This window comes from Nycticebus coucang, chromosome 9, assembly GCF_027406575.1.
Source record: "Nycticebus coucang isolate mNycCou1 chromosome 9, mNycCou1.pri, whole genome shotgun sequence".
Classification (NCBI taxonomy): domain Eukaryota; kingdom Metazoa; phylum Chordata; class Mammalia; order Primates; family Lorisidae; genus Nycticebus; species Nycticebus coucang.
Window position 1 is genome coordinate 37,162,487 of NC_069788.1, and position 25,421 is coordinate 37,187,907.

At 46.1% G+C, this 25,421-nt stretch overlaps 2 protein-coding genes across 13 annotated transcripts in view; one reads left to right on the top strand and one right to left on the bottom strand.

The window, feature by feature from the left end:
* TRERF1 (transcriptional regulating factor 1) overlaps positions 1-25,421 on the top strand; it is a 211,549-nt gene that overhangs the window by 54,839 nt on the left and 131,289 nt on the right. The gene's annotated exons all lie outside the window — the stretch shown is intronic.
* Positions 16,024-16,722, bottom strand: LOC128593874 (peptidyl-prolyl cis-trans isomerase A-like). The gene has a single exon (XM_053602227.1). It carries the CDS (start codon positions 16,714-16,716, stop codon positions 16,222-16,224), a length of 495 nt encoding a protein of 164 aa, XP_053458202.1. The 5' UTR covers positions 16,717-16,722; the 3' UTR covers positions 16,024-16,221.

Consider the following 25,421-nt stretch of genomic DNA (forward strand, 5'->3'; position numbering starts at 1 on the left):
CAGATGAGGACGTTATGACTTCATTTCTGAGAATGTGGTTGGGTACAGTTGCCTGGTGGTTGCCTAAATTTAAACGAAGTGGGCTGGGGTGGGTGGTAGTGAAGAAGATTGGCTTGGTGCTTTCATTAAAGCACAATGTGTTGGGGGGAGGTTCGGTTTTTATTTTTACTTCACTGAATGAGGGTTGAGCACAGAGTTGAGGTTTTCCCCCCTCCCCTTTCCTTTTGCTTCTTTCTTTTTTTAATTATTAAATATCTGTATTTTTATATTCTCAAATCAGGACTGCTGGTGCATTTCACTTTCAGCCTGAGTATAAATTAAAGTAGTTTCAGTTGGAATGTTGTTGTATTATATATTGTATTATGATGATTTTGCATTTTATGATGGGCAAGTATAGTTGTTGGGCAAGCCTCATAAGCATCTGTAGATCAATTCTGGTTATAGTTGTTTTTCATTCCCAATTTTGGGCACTTGCTAGCTGTCTGACTCTGGATATATTGTTTCTGGACATCAGTTTCCTCCTCTGTAAAATGTTGGAAGTAATAACGACATTTTAGAATGGATGTGTGTACCTATACATTCACAATCACGTGTGTAAAGCCCCTGACACGCTGCACAGCACAGAGGGTGCTCATGATTAATTCCTGGGGTCCATCTCTGTTGTGCCTTCCATGCCCCCTACCAAGTTAAGAGTAGGTTAGGGGAGGGGGTTGAGAGGATAGCCTGCTGAAGGAGGGGACTGTGTAAAGGGATATGCTGTTGTTAGTGTGTGGGGAGGGAGTTGGAGTTTGGAGGGGACGTGACTTATCCCTTTGGGAGATGTGGTGAAAGTATTAAAGGCCTGAACACCTGCACTTTTGGGGGGGGGGATTATTCTTTACAGTTAGTCTTAGCCTTTCAAAGTCCAGATTTAAAAATCTGGTCCATTTATTGCTTTATGATCATAAAAGCAAATTATTCTAGAAAATTTGGAACATATAGAAAGAAGAAGAAAAGAAAAACATTCAGGCCAGGCTCAGTGGCTCACACCTGTAATCCTAGCACTCTGGGAGGCTGAGGCAGGTGGAATACTTGAGCTCAGGAGTTCTAGACCAGCCTGAGCAAGAGTAAGACTCTGTCTCTATTAAAAATAGAAAAATGGAGGCAAGAGGAGTCACTTGAGCCCCCAAACTTGAGGTTGCTTTGAGCTATAATGCCATGGCACGCTAGTCAGGGCACCAGAGTGAGACTGTCTCAAAAACCAAAAAACTCTCCAAACATTCATAATCTCGCCCTTTGGGAAGAAGCCAGCGTGAGGGTTTTGAACTTACATCCCCAGTCTTTCTTCTCTGCATATATACATCAGGAGTGTTTGCCTGCTTGCTCATTTTGACAGAACTGGAATCATACTGCACATACTGTTATGTAACGTGCTTTTAAAGAAATAGATGGTGAGCATTTTCTAGTTGTAAACTGCTCTTCTGAAACAAGACTTGTGATGGCGCAGTGTTCTTTTATGGGGACATTCCGTAACTTGATTAACCAGCCCCCCTACTGTTAGTCATGAGTCGCTTCCCTTTACTCTTGCTCTTCTTGCTTCTTCACCTAATGTTGCAGTGGATTTGGGGATGCGGATTTTAATAGCTAGGTCAGTGTTTTAGAAAAGATTCTCTAGTGAAGTACCACAAACTAAATGGTCGCGTTAGTTTCAGGTTTTGCCATGCCTTACACACCCCCTAGACCTCTGTACTCTGCAGTAAACCCAGCATCTGCATATTCTTTATGACTCTGCTGCATCTCCACCCTGAGCTCCCCTTACTCCTCGGACCTTCCAACCATTGGTCTAGGAAGCCCTCCTAATCAGGGGCAGGGAGTCTGATGAGAGGCCACGACTGCCCCAGAAAATCCTGGTTCAAGTCCTCACAATGTCAATGTCACTCACCAGCAGAATGACAATGAGAAAGCTGTGGTGCTTCTTGGACACCTTGTTTTCTCGCCTGCAAAATAAGGGCAATAATAGCTTTCTGACCAGAGGATAAGGGTAAAACCCAGTCATGGCCTCTGATGTACCTTTTAACCTGAAATACCACAAAGATGTTGGTTGTTAGCATTAGACCACTTGGCTCTCAGCCCTTGACCTCTTCAAGGGATGATTGATTATAAGGATTTAGTTCAGAGGTGTGCTGGGGAGCTGGCTCACACCACCTCAGAGTCAATTATCCATGTCCGGTGGCCCTCAGTTTGGCAGCTTGAAATTGGCCATAGTGGGAGTAGTTATGCCATGGAAATTGACAGACACTACAATCGGGCTTTTTCTCTTCTTGAGAGCTGCTTGTTAAACATTTGCCATTTACCAGCATTTCATAGGACTTAGTCTCCGGTGAACTCATTTGACATTTGGCATGTGTTATTTTCAGCTTGAATTTACAGTTCTTCTTTCATATGTTAATGCCTCATTTTCCCCAGCTGGACTATAAGCTCTTGAGGGCAGGAATTGGATATTTGAAGACTTTAATTGCTTGGATGATGGCTATTATAGCGACCCATAAAGCAGCATTTACACAAATGAGCTCATGACTTCAAGTGATGTGAAAACATTTTACACTAAGACCTAGGCTCTTAGTGTAAAAGGGATCCATCATAACTGTGCAGATCCCTGGCCCAGCCTTCTCCTAATGATACTTTATAGATGGGTCTCACACACACAAATTTTAGTTATTTAGCTTAAAAACTGCCCAGGGTATAATAAAGAAGCTTTGTTTCTCTGTGTTTCCATCAGTGACTGTAATAATGGCTAACAAGTAATAGCTAGAATTTGTTGATTGTTTACGGTGTGCCAGTTACGTCCTAAATGCTTTTGAAATCATTTTCTTATTTAATGTTCACTCCCGACCTTTAAAGAATATTTAGTATTATCCTCATTCTATAAATGCGGAAAATATGAAACTTAGCGACGTTAAAAATGTTGGTCATGATTGAGGGACACCCCGCATTAACTGCTCATTCATTCTTTCAGCAGAATGAACAGACACCTGCCTTATACTGAGTCCTGCTCTGGCTGCCAAAATGAACAAAGCCATGGAGCATTCCTTGAGTGAGCTAGTAAGAGAATAAGTAAACAAGTAAACAGACACTGGGATGTCAGGTGTTGATGAGGTCTACGAAGAAATCAGCCATGGAGAGGAGGTGGAAGCTGGCGGGATGAGGCTGGGGTTTGGCTGTTTGGTTTGCAACTTTGGATGTCCCTCTTACAGCCCTTGGGTCACAGCCTGCTCTGTCCCTTGCTGAGCAGCTTGTGCACAGCAAGTCTTTGTCACATTTTAAAATTTGTGAGCAAAGCTTTACGCCATAGGGAGGGTACAGGAAGGCACACTGAGAGCTCATGGTACCTAGAACCCTCTGGCGCACTGCTCCACGTACCTTTTGAAGGCTCACAGATCCACTAGGCAGGTAGAGTGAGCAGGGAGGCTGAGGGCGAAGGTGGAAGGAGGAGAATGAGCTCTCTAGTGGCCAGGGGATGGGAAGCAGGCATAGCTTCAAAGACTCACTCGGCTGACAGCTTTTTGGAGCTCAGTATTCTCACGGTACAGGTGGGCACAGGAAGGCATGGAGGGCGGGAGGATTCCCTGACTGTGTTCACAGAGAATGGAGCCCAGCTTTCCATTTCTTGTCCTGTGCCTTGTTTGACATTGCTCTGTCTCCCAGATTTTTTTCCTGGCTGGATAATGGCAGATCGGTGTAGCAGCCTAGCTTTGGGGACTGTTGAAGGATAGCCCTTAACCTTAGGCATTTAGGAGGCGGAGTAGATTATGAGGACCGGTGCTATATCCTCAAGAACATATTTCTAGAAGATGGGACCTTCTGGTATCTCATAGCCAAAAAGGACTTTAGAGTTATCCTCCCACCCTTTATGCTTTGCAGACCAGCCAGTGTCCAGAGTGGCTGAGCCAACGTTTATGGACTTTCTACTCCATGTTGACTTGATAGGAGTTTAAAAAGCCCTGCCCTGGGACATAAGAGAACTGGGATCCAGTACCTCCCCTCTGTGTCACAGCCTCTGGTCTCAGTGTGCCCCTCAGTGACAGGAAGGGGCTTGCCAAATGGTGTCCATGTTCCTCTTTGTTTTGGCCTTTATTCTTTTTTTTTTTTTTTTTGTAGAGACAGAGTCTCACTTTATGGCCCTCGGTAGAGTGCCGTGGCCTCACACAGCTCACAGCAACCTCCAACTCCTGGGCTTAAGCGATTCTCCTGCCTCAGCCTCCCAAGTAGCTGGGACTACAGGTGCCCACCACAACGCCCGGCTATTTTTTGGTTGCAGTTTGGCCGGGGCCGGGCTTGAACCCGCCACCCTCGGTATATGGGGCCGGCGCCTTACCGACTGAGCCACAGGCGCCGCCCAAGTTCTGGCCTTTATTCTAAGTGGGAGATTAAACAGGGTCCCACTCACAAAGCGTTGAAGCCTTTCATTTCCTTTCCCAAGTAGCGATGGCTCCCTGGAGTGCAGGGTTTGAAGAAGGATTTGGAAAGGCCCGAGTAACCCAAAGAGCTGGAACGTGACTCCTCCAGGGTATTTCTTGATATATGAATGCCAAGTATGTTTTCTCGTGGTTCCCAGTCGTAAGCCACCTGGTACTAGCTAGTGGTTAAGTGGCCATTACCCACACGGCATGCTCCCCACAAGGTAAAGCTCACCCACAAGTGTTTTCCAAAGCACCCCCGCTGTTGACGTGAGGCAGTGAAATTTTGGGTGTACTTTCCTGGTGGTGGGGTGGTTGTGATTTCTGTCTTTCGTGTGGTCCTGTGTCTCAGAACAGTACACAGTCTCCTCCTGATCCCCCCGACGGCCTCCTTCTGAAACCTTACAGTGATACCAGAGCGAACACACAGGCTTCAAAACTAAAAAAAGTTATGAGTTGAGGAAGCAACAGGAAGTGGGGAAGTGAGCAGAACAAAGCTTGTGTTAGGTAGTCAAAACGCTGTTGACTTTTTTTTTTTTTTTTTCTTTTTAAAATCATATAGCTCTCTTAAATGGTTGGGGCAGAAACTGTGTTTGTTTTAAATAGTTCAGGCTCTTCATAGGCCTGTGGAGAGAAAGAGTAGTGGGTGTGAAACAAGTTTAGGGAAGGTGTGCAGCTCTCCCCACCCTCCAGCTTGGCAAAAGTTATGCAAATTCATGTCAGTCAGAGGTTCTTGATCCTGTCACTCTATTTTTCTTAACTAAGGGCTGGGGACAGTCATTTAGATTGCTCCCCTTGTAGACCTTCCTTTGTAGGACTGGAATTAGTTCTTGGACCTGAAGATGGTGGGGAAAGTGGAATTCTGCCCCCACACTTTTTCTTTTTCTACCTCTCCCTCAGTTTCTCATTTCCTATCCACACCTTAAAAAGGATAGAGTGAGGCTGGGCATGGTGGCTCACACCTGTAATCTCAGCACTCTGGGAGGCCGAAGTGGGAGGATCCTTGGAGATCAGGAATTCGAGACCAGCCTGAGCAAGAGCAAGACCCCATCTCTACTAAAAATAGAAAACTCAGACTGTGTTGTAGCAGGTGCTTATAGTTCCAGTTACTCCGGGGGACTGAGGCCAGAGGATCGCTTGAGCCCAGAAGTTTGAGGTTGCTGTGAGCTAGGCTGACACCACGGCACTGTAGCCTGGGGCAGCGGAATGAGACTGTCTCTAAAATTCCCTCAACTGCCTCCCACTTGGGGAGGGGGGCACATTTCACACATGTAGGGACAGATTCCTAGCTGGCCAGATGGAGAGAGGGATTATTAGTTTAGTCAACTGGGTCTTCATTTGTCCATAACTCAGGACATGCGGTATGAGGCTACTGTTAGGCGTTCACGCTTTGGATGTTGTTAGCTCTGGTGGAGGCAGCTGTATAGGGTTTTGAGTGGGCTTGAGTTCACAGCAATAACTATGCTCATGACAAGAGCTATGTGTTTGTATAAGCCCCTCCTGAATTGCCTCATTTTATCTTCCTATCAGGCTTTTGAAGATGGGGGGAAGGTATTGTAGGCACTTACTCAACGACGGCTGGATAACACTAGTAGACATACCATCACGAATACAGGAGTGGTGATCCAGTGTTTGCTGGGCACATTCTTTGGGTTCAGAGACCCTGTGCTAGGTCACAGGTACAATCCTATTTAACGCCCAGTGCTGGAATAGAGAGATAGGCAGTGGAGACTTAGAGCAGGCAGCTCAGTGACCTGAAGTGATGGAGCAGGTGTCTTGCCCTTGAGTAGACTTGCCACAGCCTGTATCTCCCATGTTGCCTTCCCTGGCATCAGCTGCTGGGATGGCTGAGTTTGGGGTGTGGTCTGTGGCCTGGCAGTAGAATGTCTCTCTGGGGATAGGGCACCTGACCCTGACTGTATTAGCTTTACTGGTGAAGAGGCAGCCTGGCCATCGATACAGAGGCATACCCTGCTTCCTGCCTGTGTCGTGGCCTTGCACATTTGTGTGTCAACTTATTCTATTGAAAATGCACCAGGGAGAGGGCTATTTTAAAGAAAAGTTAAGATTTTTTTTTTTTTTCTTTTAAGGCCCAATTCTATTTTAAGGTTTGGCATTTGGCTTTGCCGTTGTCGGCTGTGTTTAAGGCCTGCCTTGGCGTGCAGGCTCCAGTTTGGCGTAAGGGAGTGTGGCAGGACTGTTTGCACCCCGGAGATTGTGCGACCTGTGAGGCGCACAGTGCATCCCGCAGTGATTGGCTGGTGCTTCTCGTAGCACCTTCCTGCCTCCCTGTGGCTTCATTTGTGTTGCGTTTTGCTTTTTCTCTGATCGTGTTTGGTGGAGGCTTGGAAGGCGTAGTAAGCTGGACTGTCAGCTAATTCTGTGAAGTTTGCACAATGAATGGAACAAACGAGGCATGAGACTGAAACGATTTTTTAAAAAACCAAGCAGGATTTCCTCTGGTGGCTGTTTGACATTCATGGGCTAATTTGGGGATTTCTAAACAACTTGCTTTCTGAAGAGTCCGAGCCTTAGGTGTTTCTTATTCTGGTGATGCCACCGTGCTATTTAAAGGCTAGGTGTGGGCATCATTCAAGTGAGTGAAACTTGGGCACTGTAGGTAGAACTTTAAGGCGGATCTCCTGGCAGTTTTATGTTCAGTTTTTTATGAATCAAGAGTGCAGAGAAGTTGGTTTGCATGATTGAAAGTTGTACCGACTTGACTGGTTGGTGGCTAAGGTGCCGGCCAGCACTGAGCCGAGGCCGAGTAGGTGGACTGACCTCACACTTCTCCCACTCTTCTGTTTTGGGGGTGGTTGGGCACCATCTAACTGCTTGGTAGGTAAGTATAAACAGATGAAAAATAGTTCCAAACCAGCTTCTTTTTTAACATTTTCCATCCTGTTCTAATATTGCCTCAATAAAGCTATTTTTTAAAACTCCACAATGAAATAAATCAAAGCTGAATCACCATACCTTTTAGCTACATTTATTTGAGTTCAGCCTCAGTTTGGTTATCTCCCAATTGGTCTTAATGCTCTGATAGCTAGACAGCTCCCTGACAGGAATCTTGCATCTTGGTCTGTTGATTATAAAAATTCTTATGGGAAATGTGGCTCCAAATGTGAACGTATGAACTTGGATCTTTTTTTTTTTTTTTCAATTAAAAAGGGGTTTACTATCTTTGTTTGATCATTTAAGTACTGTAAGGAGTTCAGTGTTGAGCACTGGGGAGGGGTTGTCTCCCCCACTCCCTCACGACCAGGGGAAGTTCATTTGAACGTAAAGTTAATAGTGTTTGCAGCTTAGAAACCCACCTTGTCATTAACCAACCACCAGTGCATGCCAGCCTGAAACACGTTCTTGTACCAGAGTAAACCACTAGGTTGTGGAAAAACATAAAGGAAATGGGGGGTAACTTAGTAGTAAAAGGTGAAGGCTGGTGGGTAGGGGATGGGGTGCAGGGGCTGCAGACTAGAGGAAGGAGGAAGGAAAGCAAAGTCTGGCTAGATTCTCTTGGTCCTTAGGCAGCCTTTGAAACTATGTTAGTGAGAACTAAATAACTGGTGTTCTAATTTCTGCATTTCCTTAGATTTATATTTTGAAACAGACTGTGTTTCATAGAGTTTAGTAGATGTGCTCCCCAATAGCCCACCTTGGTTAAATTAGACTCAATTCTTCTAGAGCAGTGGTTTTCCATTGGGAGTGATTTTGTCTGGAGGGGACATTTGGCACTGTTTGAAGACATTTTTGGTTGTCCTAATGAGTGGTGGTGGTAGGGGGTAGTACTGGCAGTTAAAGGGCAGAGGCCAAGGATATTGCTAAACACCCTGCATGTATATGAAACTCCTTCCCCAGCAAAGAATTATCAACCCAAAGTGTCAGTAGTGCAAAGGTTGTGAAACCTTGATCTAGGGCAGTGGTTCTCAACCTTCCTAATGCCGCGACCCTTTGATACGGTTCCTGTGGGTCGCGACCCATGGGTTGAGAACCGCTGATCTAAGGGCTGGGTCACTGCCCATGTCATCCTACAGGGGGGCAGTGTCTTGGCACTACATCAGAAGCACAACACCAGGAGATCTTACTGCCGAAGACGTGAAAGGGTCCCAGGACTTGGCTTCTTCACCCAGCTGTAATGATTTGCAGCTTTAGAGGCATTTTTCAACCTTTTCTTCTAACATTTCTCCATCTTGTCTTTTGCTCCATGGACCTGTCTGTCTAACGCATTGCATTTTGCCCCTGCCCCATACGGACTGCTACAATTTTCATTTGTCTTGCTTTTCTATCTATATCACCCATTGGAGGAGTCTTTGGTCTTTGGGGAATCTACTTTTCCCTATCCCAAGTTAGAGATTATTGAATCTCCAAATTGCTATTCTGCACAGGATATATCCTATGTGCCATTCTGCCCCTACAGAGAATTAAGAATGTAAACTATTTAATAAACTATATACTTAATACCAGTCAACTGTAAGACACATGCCTCTTTCAGGCCACTTTTTGACAAGTTTCAGGTAAGAATGATAGCATATTAAATTATTAGGCAGTTTTATGACTGTGCAGGGAAGATTTATCCTTTGATGAATAAATATTGCTGTAGCCCAATTTAGAGCTTGACAAATGCTGATTTACAGCTTAAAATATAAGGGTTATTTTATGATGAAGTGGCAGTGGTGGGGGGGTGGGTTTAAAAGTGATGTCAGTGGCACCTTTGAATAATATGCCATTAAAATGTTGCCACAGGCAGAGCTTAGGGGAGGATTCTTGGGTGACTGCTGGGGTTCCTGCCACTCTGGAAAGGTTTGGGGGTCCTGGTCCCTTTGTGTGTGTAGTCCTAGCTGATAGTACTTTGAGGCATTATTAAAAGTGTGGGAGCCCCCAGGTCCCTGTCAATTGATCCTGCAGCAGCACACCTTTTGAAGGATTCTGTTTGCCTGTCCATGTAACATCAAAGTGACAGTGGTCCCAGTGTCAGCAATGGTGCATTTTTTCAGACGAGAGGTAGATAATTTTGAGGATGAATGTTTTCAAAGCCCTGTTAAGAGAAGCCGATGAGTTTCTTGTGTTTCTGGATATGGTCATCACCCTACTTTTAAATCAAAAAACATGGAACATTTAAGCAGACAAGTATGGCTACTTATAGGAATAGAAGATTTAAAATCGCAACTGATCTGTAATGTCTGTTGCACGCATGCAGGCATAATGGTGGTAGAAATAGATCAGTTATTTGTAGTCTTTTTCATTTTGTTTGCTGGTTATTGATTGATTGATGATTGAATTGATTGAATAGTTAATGCCTACACCACACAGTATAAAATTAGCAAGTTTCAAATAGTCTAAAGTGGGTATAAGTCTTCCTGTTCCTCAGCCACCTAGCTCTTGCTATATTGGTAACCAAGGTTATTAGCTTTTTGGATATCTTTTCTTTTTTTTTTTTTTTTTTGTAGAGACAGAGTCTCACTGTACCGCCCTCGGTAGAGTGCCGTGGCGTCACACAGCTCACAGCAACCTCCAGCTCTTGGGCTTACGCGATTCTCCTGCCTCAGCCTCCCGAGCAGCTGGGACTACAGGCGCCCGCCACAACGCCCGGCTATTTTTTGGTTGCAGTTTGGCCGGGGCTGGGCTTGAACCCACCACCCTCGGCATATGGGGCCGGCGCCCTACTCATTGAGCCACAGGCGCCGCCCTGGATATCTTTTCAAAGATAACCTGTGCATGTAAATATATATATGAATACATTGTATTTTTCAACAACTGTTGGCATACAATCTATGTTATGCTGTGCCTTGCTTATCTAACAATATACATTGAAAATTATTCCATATCATGACATAGAGAATGCTCTCATTCTTTTTAATAGCTGCATCACACTCCGTTTTATGGAAAAATCATAATTTATTAAAGCAGTCACTCAGTGGTAGATATTAAGGTTGTTTCCAGTCTTTTATCATTATAAATAATACTGCAGTGACTGTGCTTTTGCATATATAGGAGTATGTCTATAGGATAAATTCCTAGAAATGGAATTGCTAGTAAAGTATATCTATGTTTGTGATAGCGGTAGATATTGTAAGCATACTTTCAAGGAAATTGCAGCAAGTTACAGTGACACCATCAATGAATGAGACATTTTTGCCAACACAGTGAGTTATCAGGCTTTTTGATCTTTGCCTATCTGATAGATGAAAATTGGTATCTTTTACATGTAATTTGCATTTCTTTTATGACTGTGGTTGAGCATCTTTTCACAAATTTAAGATCCATTTGTATTATTTTTGTCTTTCAACTCATACTCTGCCCATTCTTCTGTTGGGCTATTGGTCTTTCATAGTCTTTTAGATTCAAGATCTCTTTGACCCATTTCTGTATTTATCGTTGCTCACTCTGGGTATGGAGGCAGCCTGAGCATTCATATGAGGCTTTGGAGAGCAGGATGGATTAACCTTGTGGTGATGACAATGGGAAATGGGTGCATTTTCTTGGATGTGGCCATTGCTGCATCGGAGGCTGCTAGGATCCTCAAGCCCAGGGGTTCTGGCTCTCATCCCTGCAGCACTCCATCAGAGCTGGAAGTGATCTGACTCATATGGAGAGCAAGTGCCTTGTGGTCTGTTGTGCACGGGAGGATGGGCTGGTGTGCAGGAATGAATGAGAATGGGAGCCTAGGGTTGGGAGAAGGGGCGGGCCATGGGGAAGAGAGATTCACAGGAAAAAGGCATAATAGTAACCCTGAAAATTTTCAAATATACAGTGAGCATGAAGTCGGGAAAAGTAGGATATATTTATTTTTAAACAATATATCAGTTACATTTTCAGTTTTATTCTCAGTATTTTTTTTCAGCCTCCAGATACCTTTTCAGATGTTTACCTAAACATAAAGTTGTGTTCCCAACTGGGGGTAATTGTGCCCCCCTCCAAGGGGCATTTTGTTGCCACATTTTGGGGGAGAAGGCGAGAAAGGAGAATGCTAGTGGGTGGAGGCCAAGGATGCTGCTGAACAGCCTGCAGCACGGAGGACAGCTCCCGATTTCAGCCCGAAATGCCAACTGTCAGTATGTAAAAGGCCCGGGTGTAAAGCAACAGGGTCCAGTGGTTAATGTCAAAAAAAGCATAATGAATCCACTATTTCCTTCCATTTTAAGACTTTTCGGTTGTTCTTTTGTGTCACAGTGGGACTTACTGATTTATATTTAGATGAACTTCACCTGAAAAGGTGTGGAGGATGAAGAAAAACATGAAGAATTTTAGTTGAAAGCGTTTTAAAACTGTTTGAAAATGTTGGTACGTGTGTCTTGACTTCTGAGACAGGGAAAGCTGAGACCTGTCAGCGAGCACGGGCTCCTGGCTCATTTCTGCTTGGTAGCTTTTGTTTTCTTCCTTTTGTAGTTGTGTCTTTGGTCAGGATTTTGCTAAGACGATCATTCTTTCCCCTAAGGACCTCCAGACACAGGAGGGTAGGGTGTTTTAACCTGAGGCTTCTGAAAGGGTCATCATTGCCATTAGGGTGGCTTTTCCAGTGTACCTAAGCTCTCTGCACTGTGGGGCCCTGCCGTGCCCCGAGTCTCCCAAACCCTCAGGATACCTGTTCCTGGGTGGCCTCGTTCACCCAAGGAGTTTCCCCTTTGTTTTTAGAGATGGAGATGGCTAAGCTGAACATTTGAGAGCCAAATGCATAGTTGAAATCCTTACTTCTCGCCTGTTCATAACTTTGGGCAGGCTTCAGTTGCCTTGTCTGTAAAAAGGGAGTAGCATTGGCATTGTTATGAAGACTAACTGAAGGGCCAGGCACAGTGGCTCACGCCCGTAATCCTAGCACTCTGGGAGGCTGAGGTGGGTGGATTGCCTGAGCTCATGGGTTGGAGACTAGCTCGAGCAAGAGCGAGACCTCATCTCTAAAAAATAGCTGGGTGTCGTGGCAGCTACCTGTAGTCCCAGCTACTTGGGAGGCTGAGGCAAGAGAATCACTTAAGCCCAAGAGTTTGAGGTTGCTGTGAGCTGTGACGCCATAGCACTCTACCCCAGGAATATAATAAATAAATTAAATTAATTAAACAAAAGACTGAGTTAGTATATGGAATGTACTCAGAATGGTGACCGTGTTAGCTATTGTAATTATGATTATGATTGTTGGTTTCAGCCATTGGAAGTTCCAGCCTTCTCGCCCCTCCTCTTCAGTTTTATGGAAACTCTTTGCCAAGATGAGCCAGTACACTGGATTCCAGGCGAGCCTTTGATGGTTTTCCTGAGTCCCTGTGTCCGCGAGGGTTCTGCTTCTCCCAGAGGTGTGGGAGCTTGTGCTGAGCCAGGCCTGTGCCCTCAGGTCCCGTCCCTACTCTTCCACCTGGCTTCCTCTACTGAGGGAAGAGCGGCCCTGCTTCTCTGAGATGGGTCTCTTCCTCGTTCTGGAAGCTGAGAGAGTGATAGTATCTGGTCCATGGGCTGCTCTCCCAAGTAGGATCCATCTTCAGTCAAGGCTGGGCTAGTGGGCTCCCTGTTCTTGGTCCTCAGGGTGCATTTTATCTTGGTTTCAGCCACAGTCACTGGAAAGGGCTATTTATAAAAGAGGGACAGCCTTTGTCCAGAACCTGTAAACAGTGTACTACTTTTCTTTTCTTTCTTTTTGAGACGGAGTCTCACTCGTTCACCCTGCCTAGAGTGCAGTGACATCATCATAGCTCACAGCAACCTCAAACTTCCGGGCTCAGGTGATCCTCTTGCCTTAGCTGCTTGAGTAGCTGGGACTACAGTTGCTTGCCAGTGGGATTACAGAGTGCTAGGATTACAGGTATGAGCCCCGGAGCCTGGCCTAAATTTTTTTTTCTTTTCATTCAGTGTGGAGGTTCATATTAGGATAGTTTAACGGCAGGGGATCACAGGGTCTTGTGCCTGCCTGGCAGATCCAAACTGAGTGCCTCAATCAGCACTTGGTTTTAAGAAACCACTAAATGTTATAGAAGCCCGTGGAATGCAGTGAGGCAATAGAGGGACACAGGCTGATCAACCTTGTCCTCAGGGAGCTTCCAGTCCAATGGGAGTGACATAGCCCCCACCATCAGGGACTCCCAGTCTGGTGGGAAGACATAGCCCTGTCCTCAGGGAGCCCCTTTCTGAGGGAGGAGACAGCCCTGTCCTTGGGGAGTTCCAATCTTAGGGAAGACACGGCCCTATCCTTGGGGAGCCCCAATTTGAGGGAGACACGACCCTGTCCTCAGGGAGCCCCAATCTGAGGGGAGACATAGCCCTCAAGGAGCCCCAGTCATAAGAGAAAAGTTTTGGAATGAGAGAATGAATTCATAGCCTGATGGCTAATGTTATTCATATTCTTAGGGAGTTCTCAGTCTGTTGGCAAGAGACAAATCCTTCTCATCCAGCCTGGTGAAGCCAGTTTGACTCTGTGTGACACAGACAGAAATCTCAAAGAAATGGATGGGATACAGGAGAGAGTGTGGCTGCCTGGGCAGTCAACTGAGTCTTGCCTGGTGATTTGGCCTCTGCTAGCTGAGCCCCACCCTGGAGCTTGGTGGAAGCTGCGCTATCTTTACTGGTTGCCCTTGGTGATCTTTAGAGGACATTGCTAGTTGCTGACGTGGCTATTTCCTGAGCTGGAGCTTTTTCCCTAGAGAGCTGTGCCTTTTGGGGAGTGACTGTTTGCTATAGGGTGGGGCAGGCAGTGAGAAGTAAGTAGTTGGGGGCTTCCAAAGCCTGGCTGCTGTTCCTTATCTTCTCCTGAGTCAGGAGATGAGACTTTTAGATCCTTTGGGCCATCAATCTTAGAAAATAAGAAATTTGTAGAAATGACTTTGAGCATCATCTAGTCTGACTCTCCCATTTCATAAAGAAGAATATGGAGGCCAGAGAAGGGAAGTGGTTTTCTCAGCATTACACACGGCTTAGAGGCTGCTCTGGGCTTTGGGCCTGGTTTCTAAGTGTGGTCCCCTCCTTGGTATACCCAGCACAGGCTGCCTGGTAGTAACAGTGTTTGGGGAGGTCCTGTTAGAGGGTTTGTTAGATCAGTTATTCCCCTGCTGGCTGGGCATGCTTCCATCTCACTCTGAGAAAAGGCCAAAGGCCTTGCTATGGCCTTAGGGCCAGCCAGTTCTGACTTCACCCCCCATTGTTAACCTGCCTCTTCCCTCTCACTCCCATCACAATGGATTCTTGGTTGTTCCTACCTCAGGGCCTTTGCACTTGCCTTTTGCCTAGAATATCCTCCCCTAGATGTCTGCATGGCTCACTCCCTCTCTTCCTCCCAAGACCCCTACCCTGACCATTCCGGATAAAATGCCCTCCTTTCTCACCATTCTCTATCCCTGTCACTCTGCTTTTTTTCCTGAACAGCATGTATCACTATCTGGCATGGTATATGTTTCTTTATTTAACTCTTGGTTTCATCCTTTCAGAACATAAATACTAAAGTTTGTTCTGTTTTATTCGTTGCTTTGTCCCTGGCACCTAGGACTTGCCTGGAACATAGAAAGTGCTTGATATCTATTTGTTCACAAATAGAAGGAAGGAAAGGTAAACACAAATTGAAGTAAAACGATTCCAGGTACTTGGTGTTAAGGATGGTTTGATTTGGTTGGCCTGCTTTATAGAAAAGGGACACAGAGTGATGGGACAGTGGAAACTCTATTGCTCCGCAGGGCCATCTGGACCAATCTCTGGCGTGGAAGAACGGCAGCATTCTGTCTGCCCGGAGCTGCATTCACCCACCCCGCACGATCCTCATTCCCATAACTGAAAAAAAGTGGGGTTCAACTGTAGTCGTTCTCCATTAGGATTTATAAATCTTCAATTTATCTGCATGGCCAGAATCCCTTTTCTGAGGGACAAAGAGAAGTACTAGAAGACTTGAGTTGATGATCCAGGGAAAGATTGATGGGGGTAAAATTTGGTTGTACTTGTGAAATTGGAAGGTTGGAGGGGAAGCTGAAAGCTCCTGGGTTCTGGTCCTACCCCCTTTTGTGTGTGACCTTGGGCAGTTACTTCCTCTATCTTAGTCTCAGCTTCCTCATCTATAAAATGAGGCTTGGAGTAGGCCGGGGCGTCAGAGCTCCGAGGGATCCATGTGGATGTGCTTCAGGGGCACTTGCCCCAAGTGGACAAGAGCCTGTGATCTGGGTTGTTCCCAAGGCCACTTCTACTACTGACATCTGTATAGACAACTGCATTTTAAATTCAGTCCTCTCTTTAGATCTAATATCAGATTTTTGGTGAAACTGTGACTTCCTTGATACGCTGGAAATAAAGGTGACAGTTAAAAAAAAGTAAATGTTTAAAAAGTTTTTTCAGTGCCGGTTACTTTAGTAAATGTGGGGTTTTTTTTTTCCCCCTTCTAGTTCTTGATCTTAACCTATAAGCGATCACAAGATCAAACAAGTTTCAGTTTGAGTCCCCCCTGCTTTATAGTCTGAGTCTCTATCACTTTCAGCTAGTCTGGCTGTTTTGGGGAGGCCTTATCAGCTAACTGTTTAGCCCTCAGGGTAGGAAGATGTGGTCTGGGGCAGTTTGGAGCTGGTGTCCCTCCCCTACTTGTCCCCCTCCCCCTCCCCCCAGCCTGACTCAGTGAGCTTTATTTTGTTTTTAATTATTTAGTTTGTATTTCATAATCATAAACTTAACTCTGCAATCCAGCTAGACATGGAGAGGATTAAGGAAAATATGCAACCCAAAGAACTGTAGTGAGAGCAGAGATCACAGGATATTGCGAGCAAATGGGGTAGAGGGGGGCTCTCCTGAGCTACAGAGGGAATGGTTTGGTGGTTGAAACATTAAGTCAAATTTATTACAGCTGTCCACAGTCAGTAATGGTGATCTTCTTGCTGGTCTTGCCATTCTTGGACCCAAAGCGCTCCTTGGCTTCCACAACATTCCTGCCTTCTTTCACCTTGCCGAAGACCACATGCTTGCCATCCAACCACTCAGGCTTGGTAGGGCAGATGAAAAACTGGAAACCATTTGTGTTGGGTCTAGCATTTGCCATGGACAAGATGCCAGGACCTGTATGCTTCAGGACAAAGTTTTCATCTTCAAATTTCTCCCCGTAGATAGACTTGCCACCAGTGCCATTATGGCGTGTGAAGTCACCACCCTGGCACATAAACCCTGGAATAATTCTGTGAAAGCAGGAACCCTTATAACCAAATCCTTTTTCTCCAGTGCTCAGAGCACAAAAGTTTTCTGTTGTCTTTGGAACTTTGTCTGCAAACAGCTCGAAGGAGACGTGGCCCAAGGGCTCGCCATCAGCGGCAATATCGAAGAACATGCTGGGATTGACCATGGCTGATACCAGATGACTATAAGAGGCGACAGTGTCTGCAAAGCCACTCAGTGAGCTTTAACGTGTATATCACAGCAACAAGAGGCCTGCTGGCTTTGGGAAGATCTTCAAATTCTTCCATCTTCCCAAACCCTTGTGTCTTGTCCAGAAGCAGCTCCATAATTTGCTGGGTTCAGTGCAAATGAAATTGTGAGGCCCCTTGTTTAAAAATTAAGACGTTCAAGATGGCGACAGCAGCACATTAAACCACTGCTCTTCCTGCTTTCATCTTAGGTTGTCAGGACCAGCTATGGAGATACATAAAACACATTTTAAGAGTGATTAATAACTCCCTTAGAAGGAATTTGAGTTGTTCTGTCATGGCTTGTCATTCAGGACTCCTGGCCTGAACCACTGTGTGTTTGGAAAACATTACAATCAGGTTAGGAGGGTTTGGGTGGTGTCCATGGGTGCTGGCAGAAGGGGCAGCCACAGTGCCTTTAACATTTCCCTAAGTCAGGGGGACACTGGGGCTTCATAGTCTGCTGGGAATGACTTATAAGTGGTTGTGCTACCCAAGCAGTCTCAAGGATACTGGAGGCTCTTTTCTTTGGAAAAATCATTTGTTTTGTCCTTTAAAAAATCTTTTGATGGCTAAACAAGATATGGTATATCCATACAGTGGAATATTTTTCTTTCTTTCTTTTTTTTTTTTTTTTTTTGTAGAGACGGAGTCTTACTTTATTGCCCCCGGCAGAGTGCCGTGGCATCACACAGCACACAGCAACCTCCAACTCCTGGGCTTACGCGATTCTCTTGCCTCAGCCCCCTAGTAGCTGGGACTATAGGCGCCCGCCACAACGCCCAGCTATTTTTTTTGTTGCAGTTTGGCTGGGGCAGGGTTTGAACCCGCCACCCTCGGTATATGGGGCCAACACCCTACCTACTGAACCACAGGCGCCGCCCCACAGTGGAATATTTTTCATCCATAAAAAGGAATGAGGTACTAATACATGCTACAACATGGATGAACCAGACACAAAAGGCCACATGTTGTCTGATTTCATTTATATGAAATGTCCAGAATGAGCAATCCATGGAGATAGAAAGTTGCTGCCAAGAGAAGGGGGAGGGGAATAACTTATAATGGGTATAGGGTTTCTTTGGGGTGATGACAATGTTCTGAGATAGTGCTTATGGTTATACCAGTGAGCCCTTTAAAAGAGTGGATTTTATGGTACATGAATTATATCTCAATTTTCAGAAACCTAGGAGGTCTTCTAAAGGCTGGACATTTAATTTTCTGTCCCACCTTGTGGGGATTGATTGAGAACAGGAGTGTCTGAATCCTTCTTTCCTTCCATGTGTCTCCTTCTTTTCATCCTGTCCCCTCCCCCCACAAATAAGCTCTTGAACATCCCTTATGCAAAGCCTGTTTTCCTGGAAAGATCTTATGGACATGTTCATGCTGAGCGGATATGTGGCAGCTAAGACTTAGCCTCTCCCAAGGCATTTGCATATTAGCTTATAAAAGGAATAACCTTTTAGGTGAGAGGAAAGCATGTTTAATTTTAGAATTCCAAGTAAGAGCAAAGTATGTGAAAGGTTTTAATTCTTCTTGGGGTGGGAGTGCTTAGAGGCACTGAAGCTAGGGGGGAGCCAGAACCCCTTTCCATACACTGATCAGGCTTACCCCAAACCTAGAGGAGACTGGTGAAATACTCCCTTCAGGATGAACAGTTTGCCCCAGACCCAGCCACCTGCCTTTAACATTTTCCAAAGTGGAGGGACATTGTGACTTTATAGGCTGCTGGGAGGGATACGTCTTTTTTTTTTTTTTTTGAGACAAGAGTCTCACTTTTTTGCTCTTGGTAGAGTACTGCGGCGTCATAGCTCACAGCAACCTCAAACTTTTGGGCTCAGGTGATTCTCTTGCCTCAGCCTCCCAAGTAGCTGGAACTATAGACATCTACTGCAATGCCCAGCTATTTTTTAGAGATGAGGTCTCACTCTTGCTCAGGCTGGTCTCGAACTCCTGAACTCAGGCAATTCAACTGCCTCGGCCTCCCACAGTGGTGGGATTACAGGCATGAGCCACCACACCCGGCCTGGACACATTCTTCTGGTCAGGGTTACTTTCTGCCCTATTTAATGTGCTTCTTTCTCTCTCTTCCTTTCTTTCTTTCTTCTTTCTTATTCCTTTTTTTTTTTTTGTGACACAGTCTCACTGTGTGCCCTGGGTAGGGTGCCGTGGTGTCGTAGCTCACAGCAACCTCAAGCTCCTGGGCTCAAGTGATCCTCTTGCCTCTACCTCCTGAGTAATTAGAGTTGTGTGTGCCACAACACAGGGATAGTATTTGTTTTTTCTCTATTTTTAGTAGAGATGGAGTCTTGAACTTCTGAGTTCAGCAAATCCACCTGCCTCCCAGAGTGTTAGGATTACAGGCATGACTCATGCCCGGCCTAGTGTACTTTGTTCTTGAATCAAGTGGTCCCGATCTGAGACTGGCCCCTGCCTGCCTCTTTTCTGCTGTCTCCACTGCGCATTTCACTGCTGCTTGTTCTTACCTGAAGTTCAGCCTCCTGCTGCCTCCCTCACTCTTCCATTAGACCCCCATTCTTCAAGACCTAGATTAGTTCAAGCTTCACTCTTATTTGAGGGTCCTTTTAGTCAGGCATTTGACCTGAGATCTTTATTTTAATCATCTTTGGAACTCCAGTGCCTGGCATGGTATTTGTATACAGTAAGCACTTAAGAAATAAACGCTTTTGTAAAAACTCAGAATATTACAGGGATACAAGTGTTTTTGTCGTGTGGATACCTTTTATAATGTTTAAGTTGGGGCCCTCAGTGTACCCCTTAATAGTGTTCATTGTGCCTGGCAGATGGGTTTTTACCCCTTCCCTCAATAAATGCTTTGGATCACACCAAGCTGTGTGCGGCCGTGCAGGAGTGGGGAGCAGTGAAATCAGAAGGGAGGCGGCAAGGGCATTGTCAGCCTCACCACTCCTTGCCAGGAGAGGAGGAGATAGCATTTGTGACTGAAACATGAAAGCCCGCTGGGCAAAGATGGGAGGCTCCTCAGAGCTGCAGGTCACGTAGGGTGAAGAGCAAAGGGCGGCCTCGTAGCTGCCCTGTGGAGCAATTGCTTCGATGGAGTAGCCTTTCCTGAAAGATCTCGTGGATTTCAGGGTTCCATCTCCAGCTAGAGGAGCCTTCACCAACATATATATTGAGCGCCTAGAGTCTTGGCATCGCAGAGGAGGGCCACTGTGCGCTGCATTTGGAGAAGCACAGAATGTCCTCCCGGGCTGGGGCCCTTCCTTTTCCCAGGGGTTCCTGGGTTTTTCTCTTGGCTTCTCAAGGGTATTAAATTCCCTTGCTCTTGCTCTTGGGCAAACGCTTTGGAGCTTGTGTTTTATTTATTTTTTATTTTTTTTACAGAAAAAAACCAACTTTAAGATTTATTTCTGTAACTTTTTTAAACACAGAAAACAACACACTCCTTGGGGGAAAGGTGAGGGATTGAGAAGACAGGCCCTGGGTAAAAATTATTAGGACAGCACCTGGAGTTGATAGGCCTGCCTAGGAGAGAAACACAGGCACTGCCAGGCCAGCACAGGGGACAGCTACTGTCTGGGGCTCAGCAGACCAGTCCATGCAGCACGCAAGGTTGCTATAGATCCAAGTCATAAAAATCTTCCAGCTCATCATGAAACAAGTCCCACTCATCTTCAGAGTCTGTCAGTTCATCGTCCCCACCTGCAGCCAAAAGCATAAGCAATATCTCGCCCAGCTCAAAGGTGACACCTCTTCTTCATTGTTGTCAAAGGGACTGCTGTTCTCTCTTTCCTCAATGAGCTCCCAGAAGTGGTTCCTTCGTTGGGCCTGGTATCTGCTTGATGTCCCCACTTTCTGTCTGTGTGGCTCCTCTCTACGACCTTCAGGGTATGCATGCTTGTAAAAACAGTTCCCTCCAAATGGGCAGCTCCCGCGTCCTTCACCAAAATACCTGCACGCCTTGTTGCCCATGGCCTCCTTGTATTTCTGAATGAGCTTCTGCTCCTCTTCTTTCTCCTCCACCCAGTACTCACTCGGAATGACAAAGTTAGATGTGATCCGGCGTTCTGGGCAGGACTTTATGAGCTTGCTCTCAAATTGCTTAGCACTCCTCCACTTGTGAATGCACTGGAGACAGGAGGTGTGGCTGCAGTTAGAGAGGATCCCGAAGCGGCGCTCACTGGGGTTGGCTTTCTCGTACACCACCTCCAGGCGGGTCCCACACACCACATCCTTGCTGCGCTGCACAGCAAACGAGAGCTCATGTCCTTCTCATGGGCCTCAATGCAAGATTTTATATGTTGCGATCTCTGGGCAGCATCGATTGGATGTAGGACCTGCAGCCCACATATACCACATGAGTCCCCGTGGAGATACACACAGTTTTCCCCATGTCGGCACCCTCCCACGGCAGCATAGGGGCAAAGCGTGCGGCCACAGTAGGGTTGTCCAGGAACAAACTCAATAGCATTCGCCAGTCCTCTGGACCTGGAGCTTGTGTTTTAAACACTGATCCATGCACATTCTGCCTCTGAGGAGATGAAGGGAGTTGAGCGTAAGTTAAGTTGTACTTCCAGCCCATCTATCTGGTAAATGTAGGCGAAGAAGGCCCTGGCTCTGTCAGTGTCCTGGCAGGAGATGAGCAGCACACAAGGGGTTTAAGTGGAGAGGACCATTACAGGAGTGTAGGCAGGGTTAGGAGAACCCCCAAAGGATGGTGAGGCAAGCCAGGGCTGCCAACAGTGGGAAGCTGTTACCTCCCCGAGGCCAGAAGGAAGGACCTCCAGCATTGGGAAGAAGTGTCCCCTGCAACAGCTGTGATGCCGAAGAGACACAACCACTGCCACACTGTGGGGAGGCAGGAGGAGGGGGAAATGAATGAATGCTCTCCCTTTGACTAAATGCAGCGGGAAGCCTAGGGAGCCCAGCTGGCTTTTCTTCTTCTTGAGCGACTCAGGATATCACCATTCAGTCTGTGTTCCCTTCTTCTAGCATTATGGCAGTTATAAAGAAGAAAGCGCGCTGGGGGCATCAGCAGGATGGGACTGGGTAGCTTTGACTGTAGCAAGAATAACCACCAGCACTGTTGACAGCAGGCACTGAGTGTCCCAAGCATTTTACGTGCATCCTCTCATATCTTCATTCACAACAACCCTCGCCGGTAGGCACCCTTACTAACCTTGTCTTCATCAGGTTACTGATGAAGAATGTGAGGCTAAGAGGGGTTAATCAGTTAGTTAGTAAGTTGCCCAGTCACTCAGCTAACAGGGCTGAGCTGGGCTCAGAACAATTCTCTTGAACATGTGTTCTTACCCTTCCCTGCTTCAAGGTCTCATTCCTCTGTAGCGGGGCTCCACCCACCCACCCTGTGGTCAGTGCCATGTGTGAGCAGGCCCACTTCTTGGGATGGCCCACTTCCTCTCCTCTTGACCCAATTGAACTCCTTTTTTGAGACCTTAGATCTCACTTCCTTCAGGAGGCCTTCTCCAACCACTGCAGGCCTCCCCATCTTTCCTTCTGTGACTATCCACTATCCCCCAGGACGTGATCTGGCTGTTTTAAGTGTGTACATCTCCAAAGTCTCCGATGAGAGTCCTACTTTCTTAGGCGCAAAGCTTAGGTCTGGAGTTTTCTTTGGACTCTTTACTAACTCGAAAGGTTTAATGGAAGAGACTAACAATGTAATTACTTACAGAGTTATAGGCAGGGTTTTGGGAACCTACTGGTAAGGTACAGCACCAGAACCCTGCATGGGGGAGCTGTTACCCCTGCAAGCTGTTACCCCTGTTCCATCAGAGGGAGCTGTCACTGGAGCCCAGCTCAGGCTACCTGTATGGAGAAGAGCCCCATGATGGGAGCTGACGGGTTTGAGAACTGGCTTTCCATGTGGTTACAAAAAACTCACGGCAAGCCAACAGGGAGAATTTTTTTTTTTAAGGGAAAGGGAAGAAGCGGAAGCTAGAAGTGAACCCAGAAGGAGCTTATATTTTAGCAGAGGTTTGGGGGGAGAAAAGACAGGCATATGCCCCTGCTGAACACAGGATCACAGAGCAGGATTTCCCTCGAAGAGTTGAGCATACGGTACACCAAATAGTCAAGTGCTGTGGAAGTAGACATTTCAGGAGCCAACGTTGTCAAAGGCTCCCTTCTTTTTTTTTTTACTTCAGATTAATATGAGAGTACAAATGATTAGGTTACACTGTTTGCATCTCTTAGGTAAAGTTCAAGTTGTAGTTGAGCCCTTCACCCAGCAGGTGTGCTGCGAAAGGCTCCCTTCTTACAGGATGAGAGTTAAGTGCCAGTCCAATGACCTACATAAGGATTTCCCAGAAGGCCTCCTGCAGGCCCCAGATGCATCTGGGTCGAGCATGGCCAGTTTGTGTTTTAGTAGTTTTGAAGTCTCAAAGTTCTTGAAAAATTTACTTCGAGGGTCCTAGAAGTTTGGATAATTAGTAGATGTCCTTCACCTTTGAAGCTGACATCAAGGGGAGGGTTGAGTATCACGTCTCCCCACCTCAGGAGTTACCCCTGGCTGCTTACAGAGACTCGATGCTGCTCTGGGAGGACCTAGCCCGCTGAGTGTGGTGTTGCTAAATCTCATTTCTTGTTTCTCTATTCCTATTTTTCCACCCGCTCTTGTTGGCCTAGATCCTCTTAGATACTAGAAGGGTAGACGGAGTTGTGGGGAGGCAGGTTGAAGGCGGTGCAGCAGATGAAATGCTGAGAGCTCTTCACTTAGGCTTTCTTTGCTGGCCCTGGTGATTTTTACTCCTAATACGTTTCTTTGGTGTTTTCTCTCTGTTAGGCCTTGGACATGCTAGGAGATGCTCCAGACAGCACGAATAGCTTTTACTTCCCTGAACACATCACACACCCTCTCGCCTCTGGGCCTTTGAGCTCACAGTTCCGTTTTTGCCGCCTGGAACACTCCTTTACACCAATTCTTTGCCTTATGAAACATTCAGGAGCCTGTGGAGAATCCCACAGTTTGCACCGAACTAAAGGTTTCTGGGGTGTTGACCTGTAAGGTGTGGGTTTGAGTGTTACTTGAACTGTGTGTGGCTGCTTACCTTTGCAGGCACTCAATAAGGCTGTGGGGAGCACAGCCCCAGGGAAAATGTAGAGGCGGGGATTGTAGGGCACACTCCAGAGAGGATGGTGGTTCTGCGCTGCTGAAACTCAGGGAGCAGGAGAGCTGCAGGGGAGGTGCCCCGAGGAGGCCAGCAGACCCTGGAAGGGACCTGACGTCTATGCTAGGACATCTCTTCCACATCTGGTCTTGGGGACTGGCAGTGCTGGAGGTGTTTTGGGGCCAGTGACAGTGATAGATTCAGGACCCAGGCGGGGCACAAAAGCCAGGAGGGCCTGACTGGGGGATATCCTTTGTTTGACAAAAAGGAGATGGTTCACTGTGAAACTAATTTATGGCTTTCATATGAAAGCTATAACCCAGTTATAACCTAAGAATATGGGGAAGGGGGAGAGGGAGGGATGGGAGAGTGGAGGATGGGCAGAGGGAGGGTGATTGGTGGGATTACACCTGCGGTGCATCTAACAGGCGTACATGTGAAACTTAGTAAATGTAGAATGTAATTGTCTTAACACAATAACTAAGAAAATGCCAGGAAGGCTATGTTAACCAGTGTGATGAAAATGTGTCAAACTGTTTATAAAACCAGTGTATGGTGCCCCATGATCGCATTAATGTACACAGCTATGATTTAATATTAATAATTTAAAAAAGGGAGATGGTTCCATATGCCAGTCTGTGACCTGCTCTGACGCCTTTGCTTCCCCACACTGTGTTTCAGAGATCAGATAATGCTATGGTTCAGGCTTTATAAAATAGAATAAAGACAACAGAGAGGAAAGAGAAGTGAAATTAATGTCACTCATAATCCCACCACCCAGATAACATTTACGTTTAGAACTTGGATGTGTAAACTTTCTGGATAATGTTCTGTATTTACAAAGTGGGAGCAAATCATAGATGTATTTTCTGACCTGGGGAGAGTGAGTGTGTGTGTGTGTGTGTGTGTGTGTGATTTTTTTTGTCCATTTTAAAAAATGCATGTTTGGCACAAACTCAAACTGAGGAGTATAAAGAGAACCCTCTTTGCTCTGCCTCCACCCCCACAGTGGCCAGTATATCCTCGATGAGGGAGATGTTCAGAAGGGACGATGTGTGTGGAATAGCAAACTGTAAATGCTGGTCATTGTAACTTGCACATATGTTGTCGTAAGTAGGTCGTGAGGATGGGTTTGTGGTCATGAGGACTGGGAAGTAGTTTGTGGTTAGGGAAGAGACTTTCTCAGAAACAGATGTCTATGGAATTAGGTAAAAGAGATGGAGGAGTTTTGAGGCTTAGGTTTTGACTGGATTTATAATGAGGAGCAGGGTGAGTGAAGGTGAGTGAAACTGTGGGCAGGGGCCAGATATTGTCAAATTTTCCCTCCTGGGTGGGGATTGAGGTAGGGGGCTAGCGAGTACGCAAATGAGCAAGAGACATACCAGGGAGTGGTGATCGTAACTGGTAGATATTTGTAATATATCCTTCCTTGACAAAACGATAGGTGGCAACCCTATGTTAGTGCCCCTTTTGTTGGTTAAAAAAAGTTTTAGGACTCTGCGAATACCAAAAACCTATGCAAAACTATAAAACCG